This window comes from Talpa europaea (genome assembly GCF_964194135.1).
Source record: "Talpa europaea genome assembly, chromosome: 2".
NCBI lineage: Eukaryota > Metazoa > Chordata > Mammalia > Eulipotyphla > Talpidae > Talpa > Talpa europaea.
In genome coordinates this window covers 14,351,234-14,371,435 of record NC_140068.1, presented here as the reverse complement: position 1 = coordinate 14,371,435, position 20,202 = coordinate 14,351,234, and the positions used below count along the sequence as shown (strand labels likewise).

The 20,202-nt window shown below is 40.3% G+C and overlaps 1 protein-coding gene across 1 annotated transcript in view; it reads left to right on the top strand.

Moving 5' to 3' along the window:
• Window positions 1-9,525: 9,525 nt before the first annotated feature.
• ADGB (androglobin) overlaps window positions 9,526-20,202 on the top strand; it is a gene marked incomplete at both ends in the record, with an annotated part of 108,958 nt that continues 98,281 nt past the window's right edge. Inside the window, one exon of the mRNA XM_084257862.1 lies at window positions 9,526-9,599. Coding sequence (XP_084113988.1) covers window positions 9,526-9,599 — 74 coding nt within the window. The remainder of the gene's footprint in view (window positions 9,600-20,202) is intronic.

Here is a 20,202-nt window from a genome sequence, read left to right as displayed (position 1 = left end):
TGAAGTCTTACTTTTTTCCTTATAATCCTCTTATTTTCAAGTTACACTTCAAATAATTTTTATATCCTCCCAAATTTCTTGAAATTCTTCAGTCTTCAGAGATCATCGTAACTCAAAATTCTCTTAGTCTCATCTTTGCAACTACAAGTTCTACCAAGTTATTTTAGAATTTTCATATAAATAAAGGTCTTCCAAGGAGAATGACTATGCTAAGATTAGATTTACTTTGTTTTTAATATTTGCATCTCAATCAGTCTTCACAATTATAAATATACTACCTTCAGTGGAGTAAAATGAGGTTCAGAGAAGCTAATGAGTTTGCTTAATATCACACTTCCAATAGGTGGTGGAACTAGGTTGAAACCCAGGTTTACCTGCCAATAAACTCATGCTGTGCTCTCTACACAGAATCTTTTAAACCAATTTGGTGGCACTTTTTTGCACAAGTGAAAAAATAGGGAAGTTTATCCTGGAGTTCTTTCATCTCCTCTTTCACTCTTTCTAAGCTCCTCCAAGCACCACCTCTTTCTCTCCAGAACTTTTTGCTGCAGCATGTTACCATGGCTGGTCCTTGATCCATATTTGAACTGTCACTTCTACCTTCTTACCATGGATCTGTCCTATTCCCATACCCGAGTGTCTCTGATCTCAGCTAGAGACTGGTCTCCAGTCAAGCATGCGCTGCACAGCCTCTGGTTGTCCTCACTTGGCCTTTCATCATACTCGATTCACATCTTTTCTCAGAAATTCTTGCATTGTTTTGTGAGCATCAGTTCTAGTTTCTGTTTGTCCCCTACAAGATTATGAATCAAATCTTTTTCCTCTCGTTTGAAATTCCCAAATCATAAAATTAAATCTCCAGGTAAACTACACCTCCATATGAAAAGCAATTAAGGTTGTAAAAGAAATGCATGCTTATTACTCACAAAATATGCTGCCAGTGACAAACAAGGTGAAATTCACAAATTCTTGTGGTTAACAGATATTGTAGAAAATAAGGAGGGAAACATATTCCACTATGATTTGTAAAACAAACTGAAACTGATCCAAAAATGATGCAGGTTATAGTTTGAATAAACACATGAAACCTGGGCCCTCCCTGGTGGATGGAGCATGGGGTTAAGACACAGCACTATGAAGCTATCCACAGTCACTGCAGCATGAGTTCAATCCCTGGCCAGGGAGGTGACTCACGTGGCGCAGCAGACCTCTCCTGTCTCTCCTGCTGCTCCCCTCAGCAGTGTATTTCGTCAGTCTGCCTGTTCTGTTCCCCACTCTGTCTCTGGTGAATGCTCTTACCCCCACATCTCTGGCCTGTACCCCAGCTCTTTTTATGCATAAATAAATAAATCTTGAAAAAAAATAAAGACATGAAACCATTTCTCATAACTAAATTTCAAAATTTTTAAGATGGCAATAGCCATGCAGTGTCTTAGTTCTTATAATTGTTAATTCCCTAGACCTATCATGTACCTGAGATATACCTACAGGACATCACTCATACCCTGTCCTGGTTGATTGTAGATCAAAGTTTAATAGTTGCACTGAATTTCCATGTCAAGGCTGATAATGCTCCATCCATCACCAGAGTTGGGCTCTTCATTACTTGAGTAGTTCACAGTGCAACTGTGATCTTAAGATCTTCCCTTTAACTGTGATTTTATTCAATTTGATTATGATGTCCCTGGGTACAAACTTTTTCATATTTTTTTGGATATAGGGTTTATTGCCTTCTGGGATTTATAGCTTTTATAAAATTTGGCTAATTTTTAATCATTACTTTCCATAAAATTATTTTTTGAAAGATTTATTTATTTATGCAAGGAAGAACTGGGGTTTAAGCTAGAGGTGCAGGGGGTGAGAGAATTCACCAGAGACAGAGTGGGGAGTAGAACAGGCAGATCTACTGAAATACGCTGCTGGGGGGAGCAGTGGGTGAGACAGGAGAGGTCTGCTATGTCATATAGGTCAGTTCCCTGGCCGCAGGGATTGAACTTGGATTGAACTCTGTTGCAGTGGCTGGAGATAGCATGATTGTGCTGTCTTTAATCTCTACGCCACCAAGGAGGCCCCTACTTTCCATGTGATATAAATTTTTCTGTCTCCTTTTCTCTTCACCTTTGTTGCAGTAGGAATCTCTACCAAGAATAAGGGGACTCTGGAGAGAGAATGACATTTAGACTTGTCCTAGTGACACCCCCTGCCTTATACACACTGGGAAGCTCTCAGAGAGTGGCTATAACCTTGGGTGGAGTGAGGCAATTTCCTCTGGTAGAGGAGTCCTTGCCTTTGTCCAGAGGGGGGAATCTGGATCAGTACCACTCGTCCATTGCAGAGGGAGGTGAGTGCAGCATTATACAAAAGCAAGTTAGTTTCATACCCCGATGAAGTGTTTATTACACTTAGAGTAAGGAAAACTATTGCTTCTTTTAAACAACTTATCAAAATGAAAATAATTTTTAACAGTATCATGAAAAGATCTTGCTTCCTTATTCTTCATTTTTCTAAAAAGCTTTATGGACAATTTCTTTTGTTCAAAAGTCATTAAAATTATCAGCTAATGTTTCCCTCAAATCATGGGCTTTCTGTGGCAGGGACCGTTGATTTTCTATCTTCAGTGCCCAGATAACCAGTCCCTTATACTGGAGGGCTCTGTAGAGACTGAACACTAGGGCAAAGCTGAATCTACCTTGTCATTTGTGATGATATTTTTAGTGGCATGCAGTAAATATTTCTCTCGACTCTGTTGGAAGAGCAGTGTCAGAAAGGCTGAGAGTGAGCACAGGTATAAAGACTCAGTTATGCAAGGTAAATAAGTCCCAGGGACCTGCTGTACAACATTGCACCAATAATAACAATATTGCTCTGTACACAAAAAATTGTTAAGAGCGTAGATCTCATTTTTTAATGTTTTTACCACAACAAAAAAGATTAAATTAAATTGAGAAGTGCTCTCTGAAGCCACACTGCTCACATTTGCATCCTAACTACTTCCCCTGCGCTTTGGACTTTGATTCAAGCTGCTATGCCTCGCTACAGCTTACTTTCCTATAACATTTTATAGGTTGCTTTCACTGAGGAAGTCAGAGGCACAAACACGCGCCAAGAGCATGAGTCCAGGCTATATGGACTCCAACTCTGCCTAGTCTCTTACTAATTTAATACAAGCTCTCTGCCCGCTTCCGTATTTACAAAAGAGAGATTATAAGAATATCCAGTTCCTAGGGTGTTAATAAGGAGGGGCTGAGGGAAAGCAAATATTGTCTAAAAAATTTTAAAAAATGATAAATGTTAAAATAAAAAAATAAAGATGAAAATGAGTACACGCAGAAAATGAGTACATACAGAAAAAGAGCTTAATAGAGTGTCAAACAGATAGAACGTGCTCATTATGTGTCAGTTCTGGTGAGTAGATGTTGAAGGGAATTGTAGTTTGATTGGTATTTGGTGAAGAGGAGCAGAACAGGTCCTGCTAAAGTGACATCACCATCACTGAGAATGGCAGGGCAGAAGTGATGGCAAAATTAAGGCCAAACATCATAGTATTTTAAAAGATGACAAGAAAGTCCGATGGAAAATAAAGAAGGATATTAATTTTTAAGGAAAAGTGACAATTGAAAAACTTGAAATGACAGTTAACTAGAACTGTTGGAGAACATGTAGAATTTAGACTTCCTCTTTTGACTGATTACATTCTAGGCAAATTTATTGACCTAATTGCAAAGGGGGAGTGGAGTAGCACCATCTATATAAGGGTCAAGTGTCTGAAGCTGCCCAGAGCTGTGGTTTTAAGAAAAAGAAACATTGCCCCTTCTCCCTGCCCTAAATCCTTCTCACCCCCAAAATGAGACTTGCAGTAATGGGTGGAGATTTCGTTAGCAAAGTACCAAAGTTCACTTCTCCTTTTCAGCAGATCCCTGAAAAAGACCCAGCCTGCTCTACTTCTGCTGGCATGGGGAAGTAAGTAATTCTAACCACTTCCCTATGGAGCTGGGGTTACTGCAGCCTGGAGCCAAAGAATGCTTCCTCAAAAAGTTAAGCATTCATTGGAGAGAGACTCCACTTTGGTTAGCTCTGATAAAATCATGCCATGTTTTTCAGTCTTTGAAAATTCTTCAGCAGCAAGAGAACTTGGAAATTCCTAAGATGAGTCACAGGTCAAACATCTGGATTTGCTGTGTTCAGGAGTGACTCTGAAAATCACAGCCTGCATGATTAGCCTGGACTAGTGTAAGAGTGCCAATTGCCTGCCAGTTGCCTCCTAGCAGGCAAGTCCCTTTCCCTGTTTAATGTCAATTTCTTTACCGATAGAACAATGATAATATTAGCTATCATTATTGGAGGGATTATTATGTCCCAGGCAACACATTGAAGTATTATGTTTCCCTGTTCATAAATGAAGAAAATGGAATTCAGAATGTTCAAATAACTTACCCAGGGGAGTCAACTGATAAGACCTAGTATTTATATTCAGGTCTGTCCCTAAAGCCTATGCTCCAAGGAGCCTAACAGTCTCCCTACACCTGGAACGAAGCAAGAATGCTGTAAACCACAGTTACTACTAACATTTCAAAGGAACATGGACTATGATTACCATCAGCACATAAAAAATATGGGTTAAAAAAGAGATGTCGGGCTAATTGTTCTTTTTTCCTTGGCATACAAATACCACCTTAGGATTCATGGTGGGAAAAATCTACCTCGTAGAATCCTGACCTGACCAGAATTCAGTTCCAGAAAGAAGAGAACTTCCATTTATACATTTTCAGACATTTCAGACATAACATAGTTATGAATACTCAACTAGGATTTAAGAAGCAGTTTATATATTTTTTAAAAAATCATTCCATTAATATGTTGGCTTTCTTATTTTTATCCTTATTTTTAATAAATTAAAAGGTCGTCTGAGTGGAATAGTGATGTTTGGTTTCAACCAGTGTGTCTTCCTTTAATAATGCTTCTAGTCCAAACATTACCATTAAGTAGCTGTGCAGTTTCTTTTATAAGACACTTCTCTGCTCTTTGTCTAGGGTTCTTCATTTATAAAATATGGATGGGTGGTTGATCATTTTATTTTATTTTAAAGATTTATTTATTTATTTATACAAGCACTGGGTACAGTCAGAAGCACGGGAGGGTGAGAGAATTCACCAGAGCCAGAGCAGGAAGCAGAACAGGCAGACTGACAAGGCACACTGCTGAGGGAGCAGCGGGCAGCAGGAGAGGTCTGCGAGCCATGTGGGACCCTCCCCCAGCGGCCGGGGATCAAACTGATGCTGCAGAGGCTGCGGGCAGCTTCGCAACCCAGTGCTCAGCCGCTGCACCACCGAGGAGGCCCTAGATCATTTTATTTTTAAGACCTTCTTCTATTATACTTTTGGCATTTCACAACCATTAACAATGGCTCAGGAATAGCTCCAGCTTCAGAAAACTCTCCTGTCCATAGTCTGGCTGCTTAAAATAGCCCTATTTTCACCTACTAGTTTTTGTATATGCTTATGTTGTGCATTTAATAACTCTGGTAAGATTCACTATTAAGTACTATTTTATCAAAGTTTGGTTCTCTGCTTTCATTCAGGATAGCTCTTTGGGAATTTCAAGCAAGAGATAAATGAGGTAGAGTCCTCAAGATGTTTTTGGGAGATGTTTGCAGGGAACTTCTGTTGTATATTGACACTAGTGAGTTTGAAGTTGTTCTTGTCTTTTTTTTAGATTTATTTATTTATTTATGCATAGATAAACTGGGGCATAGGCCGGTGTAGTGCCAGGATGGGCACAGAGCAGGTTTTCTATGATCCAGCAGATGGGGTAAAGGAGGAGTCTTGGAGCCCTCGGTGGCTTTCTCAGGCTTTTATTGAGTGTTACATGTGGTGCAGCAACCAGGTACACAGCAGGCGGAGGGGGGGTGCCCAGGGGACAGGAGGCCACAAGGCCTCCAAACCCCCAGCAAATCTTCACTATGGGCTTCTCTGTCCTTCTTTCTCCCCCCTCTCTCTTCTGTCTCTCGTCTAGCCTCTGCTTCTCTTGGCAAGTATCTCAATACTGCTGCCATGGCCCACAGAAGTAAACAACATAACTTCTAATGATGTAACAAAATGCAGGTGCCCCATCAGGCAGGGCAATCCTAATGGTGGGAGGGCAGAAAAGCCTGAAAACCATTTACCCTACAGCCAGAGGTGCAGGGGATGAGAGGATTCACCAGAGACAGAGTGGGGAGCAGAGCAAGCAGATCTACTAAAATACACTACTGAGGGGAGCGGTGGGCGAGACAGCAGCGGTCTGCTGCGTCATGTGGGCCAGCAACCTGGCTGGGGATTGAATTCACATCTAAGTTGTGATAGTGCTGAGACTTAACCTCTAGCGTTGAGACTTAACTTCAGCAGGCCCCTGAATTTGTTTTTCTTGCATACGGAAATGCAATGAAGCTGCTGGCTGACTGTCATCTATGTGACTCTCAATAATAACAAGACCAAGGTTCTGACAAGCAAAGGCTCTCCTGGGTGCAGAGGGCTTGGCATTAGGGCAGTTGAAAAGTTTGTTTCGCAAGGAAGCTGCTTCATTACTGTTCAGTTGGGTCACTGAGGAAAGCCCAGTCCTAATGTAACCCCAGACTAACGCCAAAGACTGTTAGGGGTGGGGCCCCTGGAGGGGGTGCTGGCAAGGGTGAATAGCCCCAGGTGAAATGCGAACACTGTATCAGCAGTGGGTGGAGACTCAGGTCTGCAGAAGCAGGCTCCCAGGATTCAGTGTTTGGGACTGAGCATTCCAGATTTCAGGATCTTCAGTGACTCTGGGGTCCGCCATCCCTGCCCCACCCAGCTGATCTTCCAGAAGGCTGTTGTGGGGTCTGAAGGAAGTGGAGAGGCTTCTAGCAGCCAACCTCAGAGGAGAAAAGTTCGGAGGCTTTGTAGGTAGCCCAGCAACTAAAACTGTTCCCAGCTGTGCTGCTGTTAGAACCTGAAGGAAAAAGGCAGAGATCCGGAGCCCTGGGCATTTCTGAGCTGTGTGAGTGTGAAGCTTTGTTGGGTCATTCAGCCACTGCCACTGTTGTTTCCAGTGTCTCTTGTCCTCTTGTCTGGTGCTGTGCTGGCTCAACTTGGCAGCTCTGGGGAGCATCGCCTGTTGTGTCTGCTGTTGTCTTGGTGAGTTGAGTCCTGGCCTATTGTCTGGCTGCCATGTGCTCTGGCCCGCAGTGCCAGGAAGACACCATCCATGAGCCTGGCCTTTTGCTCGGGGTAGGAGCTCCACAGCCTCAGTGGTAGGAAGAATCTGATAGCCATGGCTGGCCTCAATTTCCCGCAGCCAATAAAAGGAAGCAGAGTTTGAGGGAAAGCAAAGTGGTTTTATTGGTCGGCAAATGAAGAGGGCAGCAGACTCAGGTCTGAAAGACAGCCGTCCTGCTCTTTGGCAGAGAGCAGGGATATTTATACAAAAGGAAAAAAGATGGAACTAGGCTAGGGTCTGCGAAGGGGAGAGGGAGGGGTTGGCATGGAGACGGGTGGTTGCCAGCTTGTTTTTCTTCAATCTGGGAGGCCAGGTCATAAAGATAAACCTATCAAACAAGGGGGAAACTGCAACACATGGGGGAAAGACAAACTGTTAATCTTGTTAATGCTAAATAAGGGGAAATTGCAAGAAATGGGGAAAAGACAAACTTGTTAATGCCTATCGAAGAGACTGGTCATTTGTAACTATCAAATCCTTCTTGGAAGCCTTTGTGTTTAGGACTTTATTATATTTTTTAAAGATTTATTTATTTATGCATACAAGAGCAGGGGTGCAGGCCAGAGATGCGGGGTTGGGGGTGGTGAGAGGATTCACCAGAGACAGAGTGGGGAGCAGAACAGGCAGACTGACCGAAATACACTGCTGAGGGGAGCAGTGGGCGAGACAGGAGAGGTCTGCTGCGCCATGTGGGAAGCTCTCTGGCAGGGAATGGAACTCGTACTGCAGAGGCTGCGGAATGCTTCATAGTGCTGTGCTTAATCCCTTGCACCACCAGGACTGTGTTTAGGACTTCAAAACACTGGACACAGGGGCCTCCCCAGTGGCCCAGCAGCTTGAGTGCAGTGCTGTGAAGCTGACCGCAGCAGCAGGTTTGATTCCTGGCCGGCCAGGGAGAAACCCACTTGGCAGGGCAGACCTCTCCTGCCTCGACCGCTGCTCCCCTCAGCAGTGTCTACGGTCTGTCTGCCTGTTCTGCTCCCCGCTCTGTCTCTGGTGACTATTCTCACCCTCCGGCGCCTCTGACTGTACCCCAGTTCTTGTATAAATAAATAAATCTTAAAAGAAAAAAAATCACTGGACACTGCTTGGGGTAAGGTAAACAGCCGTTTGTGGCCTCAGTGATTCTTTGTTTTCCCTTGTTTGTTAAATAAATCCCATTATTGTTCGCTGAACCTGAGTAGTCGTGCATTTGTGCGCACAAGTGAAGAACTCAGTGACTGGTAAACTATCTGGGCACTGTCCTTGGCCAGGTTTAGTGCCCTTTGCTGCCCTAACAGCAAATGGGACTTCTTATTTAAAGAATATTAATTTCTAGGCTTGTGGGAAAAGCGGAAGAATGATAGTGGTCTTAAATTTCAGCCCTGTGAGTGGCCAAGTCTGGCTGAAGTGTGGAGGGCCTGGTCCAACATAGTGTTTGTTTCATTTTAATGAATTTTCAAGATTGTCCAGGGTAAGCATTTCTCAGTTTCGCTCACATGTTATCTGCCTGCTCCTTGAAGCCATTTGATTTTCATCTCCAAAAACAGGGACCCTGATTTGCTGTGTTTCTGTGGAGTGCTAAACATTTTAAGTACATCTTGTTTATCCTCAAAACAGACTGTGAGTCAGGTATTAGCCATCTCCTGTTTACAAAGGAGTAAGGAGGAACCAACACAAGACAACTGAAAAGCAAGGATAAGCCGAGAATTAAGCTCCAGTCTTAATAGGATTTGTGCTTGGATCCTGTCACTGGTACCTTTCCAAGTGTTTCCAAGAACCAAGATATCAGATGTGCTTAATTACTCCTATTCTTGGAGTCACTGTCTCGGCCTTCCCTGCAGGATTCCTGGCGCCACTGTGTTCTAGTCCTTAGGAAAATCAGTGCATCCGCAATGTCTCCTTATTATTGGAGGAACTAGTAGAGCAGAGAGGTGGAGAGAGAGGACCTAGCAGAATAGCCATCTTTAAAAAGCTGAAAATCCCAAAGAGCGCGGCTCTGTTGTGGTTTGGAAGGGCAACTTCTGACCAAAGAACTCCAGTTTATCGGCCCTGCCCCTGACTCCTACTGGAAAATCCATGCACGTGGGCACCCTGGTTTCAGACACCACCCCCCTTGCACAGACCGCATCCACCCCCTGGATGCACAGACCGCCCTCGGGGCGCTCGCGTCCCCAGCGCAGCTCTGCGCCCGGGCGGAGGCGCCAGGACACGGACACCTGGGGCGCGAGGCGGCCGTTGCCTGGCAACAGCAGACGCGGCTCCGGGGTCTCGGAGCGGGTTCTCGGCTCGGAGCAGAGCTCCGCCTGGGTGGTCTTTGCCATGACTACCAAACAAACTAAAAGGAAAGAGGTGCACCGCATCAACTCCGCTCATGGTCCGGAAAAAGCTAAAGAGTAAGGAACCTTATTTCGTCCTTTGGCCTTTACACGTGACTGCTGCCCTGTAGCAAACTCTGCGAGGGCAGGGGATTCCCTGATCTGGCAACTCCTCTCTTTCCTTGGGGCCCAGACCTTTCCCTGGGGCCCAGACCTTTCCCTGGGGCCCAGACCTGGAGAGGTCCTGCTCCTGGTCTCCCCCATGCTTGCTGGTCCTGTCTTACCTAGACCCAAATTCCTTCCAGAGCACCTGGGCTTCCTGCCTCAGTGTGTAATCAGCATGCTTTCCCCCCCTTAACCTCTAGCAGCCCCCCTTTTCCCTTCTCCTCTTCACTTACAACTTTTACCACTTGCTTACAAATGAGGCCTCCCTCAGAGGACTTCCCCTGGGGCCTCAACACCTGACCTAGCCAGGGAGGGAAGGAGGTAGTTCCTAGTATGGTGATTCCAACAAGGAAAGATCTTTAATCAGATGCTATCAGACACTAAATGATTTTCAAAATGTTAAAATGATATAAATATGCAGTTCTTGTTACTGATCCTTCCATCAAGAAAGCATGCACGGACTCTCTGATGCTGCTCTGACCTGGGTTGTTGCTTGTTGTGTCTGCATGTAGCGCCCAATGACCACCACTGTTTTGTTTCTCTCTAGAGATACCCAGTAATTAGTAGACAGAATTTGGGTTATTATTTGATTTTATAAAATTTCCAGAACTTACTCCAGTTTCGAGAGAGGGCCAGCTGCCAAACCTGCTTTCTTAGGATCAGCTGCATTTTTCCCTCCATACCTGTAGGGAATGGCCAGTAAATTATTTTCCATAAAATTCTCATACATTCTATGCCTGCTTCTTCATTTCCTTCCTTGCCTCAAGAATCTCTCATTGGACTTCTGTTCACTGATCTCTAGTGTTTAAACCTTTCCTTTCTATGGACTCTTTTCCAAGACTCATTACCATGTCTTCCATTCTATAGCTCCTAATTGTGCCCTCTCTCAGAAGCAGGCTTCCTGATAATCTGTTCATTTTATTAACTTACATGTCTGATCCTATGTTGCATATCTAAGTGATCACTCTCCTGCTGCATCCCTATGTAAGTCATGCCATGTCAGCATTTTCTAGTGGCTTCCATTTTCAAAGATCCAAGTCCTACAGGGCCCTGCAAGTTTGGGTTCCTTATTATTCTCTGCTTCCCCCAGGTCACACACCAGTTCTTCCCCACTACTTGGAATGATAGCTAGACCTTACCCTGCTTCAGGGCCTTTGCACTTGCTGTTTCTGCTGATAGAAAGCTCTTTCCTTCTTATTTCCATATGGTTTGCTCCCTCATCTGCTTTAGGTATTTATCACATGCCATTTTCCACATCAGCTTCTTTAGCTGTTTTAAAATTGCAACCTCCACTTTTTCTCTCAAAACCATAATACTCCCTTCGCTGCTTTATTTTTCTTTATTATTTTTGCTCATTTAACGTGCTGTATTTTTCATTTTTAAATATGTTAATTCATTTTTTTCATGTAGTAGAATTTAACTCCTATGAAGGCAGGGATTTTTTTTTTTTCTATCTTATATGCTATTGAATCTTTAGTACTTAGAGTAAATCCTGGGTCTCATGTAACAGACACTGAAAAATGTTTACTTAATTAGTGAATAAATCAGTGATTAAATTAGATATTATAACAGGATCACAAAATAATTTTTAAATACATCAGAACAATTAATAACTTGGTCAATGATGATTATAATGTACAGTGAAGGTTTGCAATTCATAGTGACTTGGGAGGAAATCTTTGGCTTTAAAGAGTTTATAGCTTGAAAGAGATGATATTGTTAACTTCTCCAAAGAAACTGATCAAATCAGTTTCCATAAAACACAGTTAGTGGCCTGATCCTGTGATGTTTGTATCACAAGGGAGAGATAAGGTCCTGCTGATAAGATAGATGCTAGGTCTTCCTTTACTGGGGCTTCCCGCTTCTCTTTAAGTTAATGTTACTTCTAACATATTTATTTTTTCCAGAAATATCTGAGTTGTATTACATTAATAAAAATGTCATATATTTATGAAAATACAAACATAGCAAATAACTATATACCAAATCTAGCTTTGTTAGAAACTATTGAGTATCAAATGTCAAATTATTAGATTTTGTTGTAGCATTTGGTGATGGAGCATTAAGTTCATTACCTATGAAATGAAAGCTAACCATAGGTACTAGGCAAATCAGATAAAACAGACAATGTAACAGTCTGGGGTCTAGGGATCAAGTCTAACAAGGCTCCAGGGTAATTGTCCCTTAAAATTTACTGGGGACAATTAGAGGAAGTTTTTTTTTTTTTTTAAAGACTTATTTATGTATGCTTACAAGAGATTTTTGTATGCATACAAGAGATGCAGGGGGTGAGAGGATCCACCAGAGACAGAGTGTGGAATAGAACAGGCAGACTGACCGAAATACACTGCTGAGGGGAGCAGTGGGCGAGTCAGGAGAGGTCTGCTGCGCCATGTGGGTTGCTTCCTGGGATCGAACTTGCGCTGGAGAGGCTGTGGACTGCTTCATAGTGTGGTGCTTAACCCCTTGCATGACCAGGGAGGCCCCAATTTGAGTAAATTTTAAGGTAACTTTTTACCATACCTGGAGGCTATGTATCCAGTAGTAAATGCACCAAACTCAAACATGGGCTTAGATGTAGAAAGGAGAGAAAAGTCTTCACAGTCCTAAAAATGACCACCTTGGAGACTCTTGATTCTCTGGGATGGTAACCTATAGTCTATCTCTTTTACTCCCTAAAATTACATGTTGCTTGAGGGATAAGATCACATTTGGCTTTTGCTTACCATGGTGGCTAACACATGTAAACATTTGTCATTTGCTTATTAAATGAATTCATCTTTTAGTTACTTAGCTTAGTTTTCATGCCTTCTGAATTTAATTGAAGCCCATTTCTCCCTCCCATTTCTCCAAATCTGATGCTCTGTTGGCAAAGTTCAAAACCTGAGATATTACAGCTGATAAAGCAGAATCATCTGTTTCTAGTCATGACCAAATTAATGGGTAAATATGACTGAGGAACATTATGCTAATTAACTGAGCTGCTGGCTTTTACATTACGTTGTTCATATTTTATCTATACATTTGTTCAGTGTTAGTCAGAATGAAATTTCTCTTCTAGGGTTCATTCTTGCACCAATATTTTTGTGATACGGAACACATAATTTTTCTATTTTTGTAATTGCTTTCTCTTTTTTCAATGCAGGACCATTTAATTAAATTCACTATTTTAGCATAGAAACTGAGTCTTGTTGACCTTTGCAATCACCCAAACACAATGAATTGAAAAAAAAAATGTTGAACTCTAAAACTTAAGTGCCAAATTAAATAATTTTAATCAAACCAGGAGAAAAAGAATTCAACACAACAGCCAAGGTTTAACTTTCTTTTAATTTTTAAATTTTTTTGAGATTGCATTTTATTTTCTTACATATGTGATATATCTGAAGAGCCCAACTCAGGATGCCCCTAACCCAGATTAAGTCAATTGTGTGATTCTAATTATATTTGATTCCTTCAGGGTATTAACTACCACTACTCAAGAAGGCATGCTGATTACACACTGCATAAATAAATTGCCTCCCACTATGAATAAAATCATGTCCTTATACTGAACAGCATGCCTGAAAAAAGCAATGCCAAATTTCAGATCCTCATTTTACTGGTTTTAACCTCCCTACAGTGAAAATAATCTAATTAGAGCATCTATAGGAGTCTCTCCGAATGTGTCTATATCAGACTCTGCTCCTGTTTTGTTTTGGTTTGGTTTGGTTTACTTAAAAGTTTGTATTGACTTAACCAGCTGTTTTCAGCTCTTGTATATTGTTTATTTTATTATGTAATCGTGCTACTTAAGAATCGAAAAAAATAACTGCCTCATCTTTGCGAAGTATGTAATTCTTAAGTGGCTTTAAGTTTTAAAGTACCATTAGTTTTTATTAGTAATTGCATTATGAAATATATTTTTAATACACTTCCATACTGTTTTCATTATCTATAAGGGCAATTTGACTTGTTCCATTCCAAAATATGCAGGCTGTTTAATTTATCACAAATGCGCAAGAAACATGGAGGTTGTAGACAAAATGTGTTTTACTGTATATGACTGAGCAATTAAATATATCATAGATTTCATTGAACTATGTATTATGAGTTTAGGAACAGCTATTGCTATGACAAAACGATGTTTCTAATTTCCTTAATTTGTCTTTTAAAATCCCCATGTTTATTTTATTTTCTTCTTTTCTGTGTTTGTTTTTTATCTTTTGTCATATTTTGGATTAATTTTTTTAACTTCTGTTTATTCCTTTTGTTGCTTTTAGTTATATATCATTTTGTTCTATTGGTGACTTTATAGTTGACAGTATGCAACTTTAACATACACCCTACCATTTTGAGATTAAATGAGCTCACAGCAATATACAAATATTACAATAGTGTACACATTCATTCACACCTTTAAGTTACTGCTTTCAGGTAGTGGTTAAGCCTCAGCATTATCATCGCGAGGGCTTGAGTTTGATCCTGGTCAGGGAGCTACCCACATGGCACAGCAGACCTCTTCTGTCTTACCTGCTGCTCACCTTACCAATGTATTTCAGTAAATTCACATGTTCTGCTCTCCACTCTGCCTCTGGTGAATCCTCTAACCCACCCTGTACCTCTGACTATACCCCAGTTCTTCTGTGCAAAAATTAAAAAGCGAAACAATGTCTTTTTAAAAAAAAGTTACTGCTTTCATACATTGACATTTCTATGTTACTAACCCTTTACTACATCATTTATCTTTGTAAACAGTTAATTACAAATATTTTTAAACAGAAATTTAGTCTTTTAGTTACTACTTCTGATTCTCATTGTTTTGTATAGTTTGTATTTCCATGTGATATCATTTTTTCTTTTGCCTAAAAGACATTGTTTTATTTTTTATTGTGGTGAAGATTTTCTGCTAATGAATCTTTTCAGCTTATACTGTAAGAATAAAAGTGTGTATATAACTCTCATTTCTTAAAGATATTTTCACTTGGTGTGTAGCATTCTAATGACAGATTTTTTGTTTTAGTCCTTTAAAGGGGTTGTTGATTTATTGGCATTACTTTAAATGAAAGTTTCATTTTCCGTTTATTTGTTCCTCTGCATATAAATTTTATTACCACCCCCATTCCCAACCCCAATACATTAAGATTTTCTTTTTACAACTGCTTTTGACTCATTTGCTTATGTTGTAACTTGGCATGATTTTAAAGATGTTCCTTGAGTTTGGGGATCCTTGAAATTCTTGAATCTGTGGATTTGAAAATACATTAAAGTTCTTTAAAATGTGACCATTATTTCTTTGACTGGTTTCCTGTCTCCTAATAGCGCTTAAATTAGACTACTGGAAGTTATCTCAATGTTCTCTGATGCTCCTCATTTTCATTTTTTTAATATTTCATTTTGGGTCAAGCTATTGTTATGTCTTCAAATTCATTAATTTTCTATATCTAATCTACCAATTTTCTATATCTAATCTACCATTAATATCCTTGTGTATTTTGTTCTCAGACATTTTAGTTGTTATTGTAGGCATTTAAGTCACCTTTTTAAAAAATCTTGTGCATGAGAAAGTATCCCAGGCCTGAGAAGAAAGTGTACTTAATGATTGGAAGACTCATACAGGCTCAGGACTAGTCCTATTCTTTCCAGTTCGTAAACCAAAGCTAGCAGATGGAAAGAAATAACAAAGATTAGAACAGAAATTAACAATATAGTGGAAAAACAATAGAGGAAATTAATGGACCTGAAATTTGGTTCTTTGTAAAGATCAGCAAGTTGACAAAAGTTTAGCTAAATGAGAGAGATGTAAATTACTAAAATCAGAAAAGAGTGAGGCGATTACTACCAGTTTCACACAAATGAAAAGAATGAAATGTCCAGATCCGAGGAAAATTATATTCAATCAGGTATTCACAGTCATAGGCTCTGTGTTCGTTTTTAAGTTGTAAAACAGCTTGAGTGTTTCTCATGCTTTCTATTTTAAACTAGTGGTCCATTATGAGTAAGTGTCCCTGTAGAACAGGCAAAGTCAGCACTGTAAGAACTGAAGTTCAAGTTCCCCAGTGAGGCACTCCCTGCGGTGCTACCTGTGTCCCTGTGTTTCCTTCCACCTGATTACCTCCCCCTCCCACCTATACCAATACACAGAAGAGTTCATGTTTTCTGCCCCGAGTCTGCTATGTTTTGCCTGACATTGTCTTCCATATAGTCCTTTCTTCTTGGTGATGCCCTTTCACCTTTTTCAAACTGGAAAAAAATCTATTGATAGGTTCCCTTCAAAACAGCTCAGATTTCTCCTAGTTGCTTCACTTTGGGCAAAATGTCCCCCTTTGACCACGTGTGAATAGTTCTTTCTATACAGATACCAAATTATATCGAAAGTTTCTGTTGCATTCTAAAATAAACTCAAGTACAGAGATCTGTATTCTGAGCCTGCAACCCCATCATCTGGTGCAGGGCTTGTCACTGAGCAGGTGTTCAGTACATGTTAGTTAAAAATAAGTGAACTGTTGGCTGCATGAGATTCCTTTGTCATTCTGAAGTGGTGTTTTTCTAAAATTCTTTAGTTTCCAGATATATTGGTTAATTTGACTCTAATTAACGGAATTCCACTCACTAATTTCCCTTCCAGTCAAGCCAGAGTTTCCGGTGAGTTGTTTCTAGTGTCAAACCCATTCCTCCTGTTCTCTCGTGTTTTGGAAGTCTTGTATTGGATTTCTCAGACCATCCTCGCAGTGGACTCACAGTATGTGGAGCACCCCCACCCCACCCCACTCCATTTTATATTTTGAAATTCTCATCCTAGTGTGGTGGTACTGAGAGCTGGGGCTTTGAGGAGGTTGTGAGGTCATGAGCATAGAGCCCTCGTGAATGGGATTAGTGCCCTATATTATGAGAGGAAGCCAGGGAGCCAGACAGTTCTCTTTCCACCCAGTGAGGACACCAGGAGAAATCGGCCATCGGCAGCCCAGAAGTGGGCCCTCACCAGAACCTGTCCAGGCAGGTACCATGATGTCAGATTTTCAGAACTGTGAGAAATATGTTTCTATTGCTTATCAGCTACCTACGCTATTAACTTTGCCACAACAGCTTGAACTAAGACAATATTAACTTTTAAAAATACGTATTTATCTTTAAATACTTTCAAAGTCTAGAATTACTCAATATTATTCCTAAAGAAAAAACACTGTGACCCTCTGAATTCTTTTTCTCATCTTTTATTTTTGACAATGCTTTTATTTTTCTTACTTACAGAATATAGTTTTTAAGATTTTACCAAAATTGGGCCTCTCTGCTAGCCTGGCAATTAGTCTCAGCACTATCACCACTGAGGCTTGCGTTCAATCCCTGGCTGGGGAGCTGACCCACATGGTACAAAAGACTTCTCCTGTCTGGTCCCACTGCTCCCCTAAGCAGTGTGTTTCAGACAGTCTGCCTGTTCTGCTCCCCACTCTGTCTCTGGTGAATTCTCTCACAAACCCACACCTCTGGCCAGGTCCTCTATACAAAAATATTTTTTTAAAAAAATTTAAAAAATAACAAGATTTTCCATAGTTGTCTCATTTGTTTAGAATTGCTATTTGTATCCTACATTTTCATTCCTGAGATAAATTCTTCAATAATTTCTTTTTCTTTTCTTTTTTTTAAAGAAGCTATGATGGTAAACTCAGTTTTTAAATGCTTTTATAAATGTAATGTTTCCATTTCACTTTTGAAATAAGAGTTTAATCAGGGTCTTGTTTTGAAGATTGGAGGATTTTTATTTTCCTCAGCAAGTCAGTTGCTCATTCCCGCAGCCTCTTTCTGTTCTTCTGAAATTTTAGGGAAAATTCAACTTTTTTCCCAAAATAGACATATAAAGGTTTAAGCTTGGATAACCATGTTCAAGTCCAATTCCATTATTCCAGGCCATGTACATCACCACAAATTCTTTCTGTAATTACACTGACATTTTTCAGTGCCTCTTAGCAATGGTCAGTCCATCTCAATATATGTATATTTTGAATATATACATATAAATGTATTTTATATTTATTTCTTTATATAATCATCTTAGCATCATTGTATTTGTCGTTTACTTGATATGTACCATCCTCATATCAAACTATTCTGTCTGACTTGATCTGTCAATAATTTGCTTTCTTTATGCTTCCTCTCTCTCCCCCAGGAGCACCTTCATCATATCTATTTCTGGAGATAAATGTCTTGCTTGGCTATTTGAAAATTTTCCTCCCTCCAAATATCATTGTTCTTTGGAATATCACTTGGCATTTGGAATATACAGATTTTATAATATAAACATTGCCCAATGGCTTTAAATATTTACAAAATAATGAATTGCCACAAACAGAGATTGCACACATGTTTCTAGCTTCTCCTAAAAGGATCAGAGGCACTCACCTATCTGAGTAATATATTTGGACACACCATATGGGAAGAGAACATTGAACATATACTTAGAGATTATGTTTATCGTTGAACTCTTTTATATAACCTCCAATTTGGAATGAATTGAATAATTAAGTAGTACCTAGGTTTGTGAATTAAATTGTAAACTAGAACCTGTTATGTGAATTGAGTAACTCTGAAAGTACCCCTGATATTTCAATGTGGCAATTTTGGTTTCTTTGCATGTTTGAAATTTCCAAAATTTCACAACATCTGTCTCCTGGAAGTTGCAGTTTCCAGATCTTCAAAAGTCCTGGGTTACTTTTGTATTTATTTATTTATTTTAAAGATTTATTTATTTATACAAGAACTGGGGTACAGGCCAGTGGCGTGGGAGGGTGAGAGAATTCACTAGAGACAGAGCAGGGAGCAGAACAGGCAGATGACCGAAAACACTGCTGAGGGGAGCAGCAGGCGAGACAGGAGAGGTCTACCGCGCCATGTGGGTTTCTCCCTGGATGGTTGGGAATAGAACCCTAGCTGCAGAGGCTGCAGACAGCTTCACAGGGTGACGCTTAACCCACTGTGCCACCAGAGAGGCCCACTTTTATATTTAAAGATGATCTTGGTTTAAGAATTGATGACACTTGGAATAATGTTCTTAGACCATTTAAAGAATGCCAGCTATGCTAGGGTAGGCGCACATGTGAACACTCTGTGCGGAGAGTTTCAAAAATCCCATTTGAAAAGTCTGCAGTGTGTTTGACACTGGAGAGTGTTGGGCATCATTTATGTTGTGTGTAGCACTATAGGTAAGTCACTGGGCTGGTAGAAGATACTTCTAATGAGAGTCTTTTCAAGTAATCGTCAATATAGAGGGCAATATAGTTGATGTGCCGCAAGGAAAGTATAGTTAGTGATAAAGCTAGTGATAAAGTTTATATATTTATAAGCTAGTGATAAAGCTTCACAGCTTAAGGAAGGAGCTGAACATTTCCTTGCACTTGACAGAATGAAAAGGAAAGCAAAACATGATCTCGTAGGGTTCTTATTTTATGAAATTAGATTTTCCTTTTACAAAATTAGTTTTTAAGATTTTGAATTTCCAGAATGAAGGTTTTTTTTTTTTTTTCATCATTTTGATGTCTATTACTATTGTGGAAATGTGACCTTGTCCCCCTAAAATCTGTTCTAATTATTTGTGTCTCTTGTGTTCTCTTACATAACTTAGGAACACTCCTTTGTAATTTTTGGACTTTCTTTTCCAGCACAATGATGGTAGATTAAGATTTTAAAAGTGCCTCTAATGTCTATGTAGATAAGTAAAAATCTTCAGGATCCAAAAATGAAAATAGTAAATGAAGGTTAGAGTGCTGGGCCTCTAATGCTTCCCTAGAGAAGGCTTTTCGGTCTTATGAAATTAGAATCTTTTGTTTTAACATATAAAGGATAAGGTCTTAAGACTAGATAAGGAAAGGAAGTGTTGCCACTTTAGATACAGCTGTGGCTTTCCAAAGTTTAATTCTCTTTTCAAAATTGAATGAGAAAATGTGGAGAAAGTTGAAGAGAAAACTTGCTTTTCTCTGGTGTCTGCCTAAATAAAAAGAATCCCGATTCTGATGCTGAACCTTTTTTTCAAATCCTGGAATGACTGTATTGAAAGCTCAGTTGTTTTTTTTTTTTTAATTTAAATTTTATTTTTATATTCCCCATACAATTGAAAGAAACCCCTTATTTTGACCCCAAACCCTCCTTTCCCCGCTCCCACCCCCCCATAGAGTGTCTCTGGTTCATAGTTGTTGATTTTGTTTTTGTTTTTTTTTATAAGTATTTTTTTTTAAGATTTATTTATTTATTTATACAAGCACTGGGTACAGTCAGAAGCGCGGGAGGGTGAGAGAATTCACCAGAGCCAGAGCGGGGAGCAGAGCAGGCAGAAGGACCAAAGCACACTGCTGAGGGGAGCAGCGGGCGGCAGGAGAGGTCTGTGAGCCATGTGGGACCCTTGCCGGTGGCTGGGGATCGAACCGGCGCTGCAGAGGCTGCAGGCAGCTTCGCAACCCAGCACTCAACGACTGCGCCACCGGGGAGGCCCTGTTTGTTGATTTTGATTTTTTACTTTGAAAGCTCAATTTAACATGTCTTTTGAACT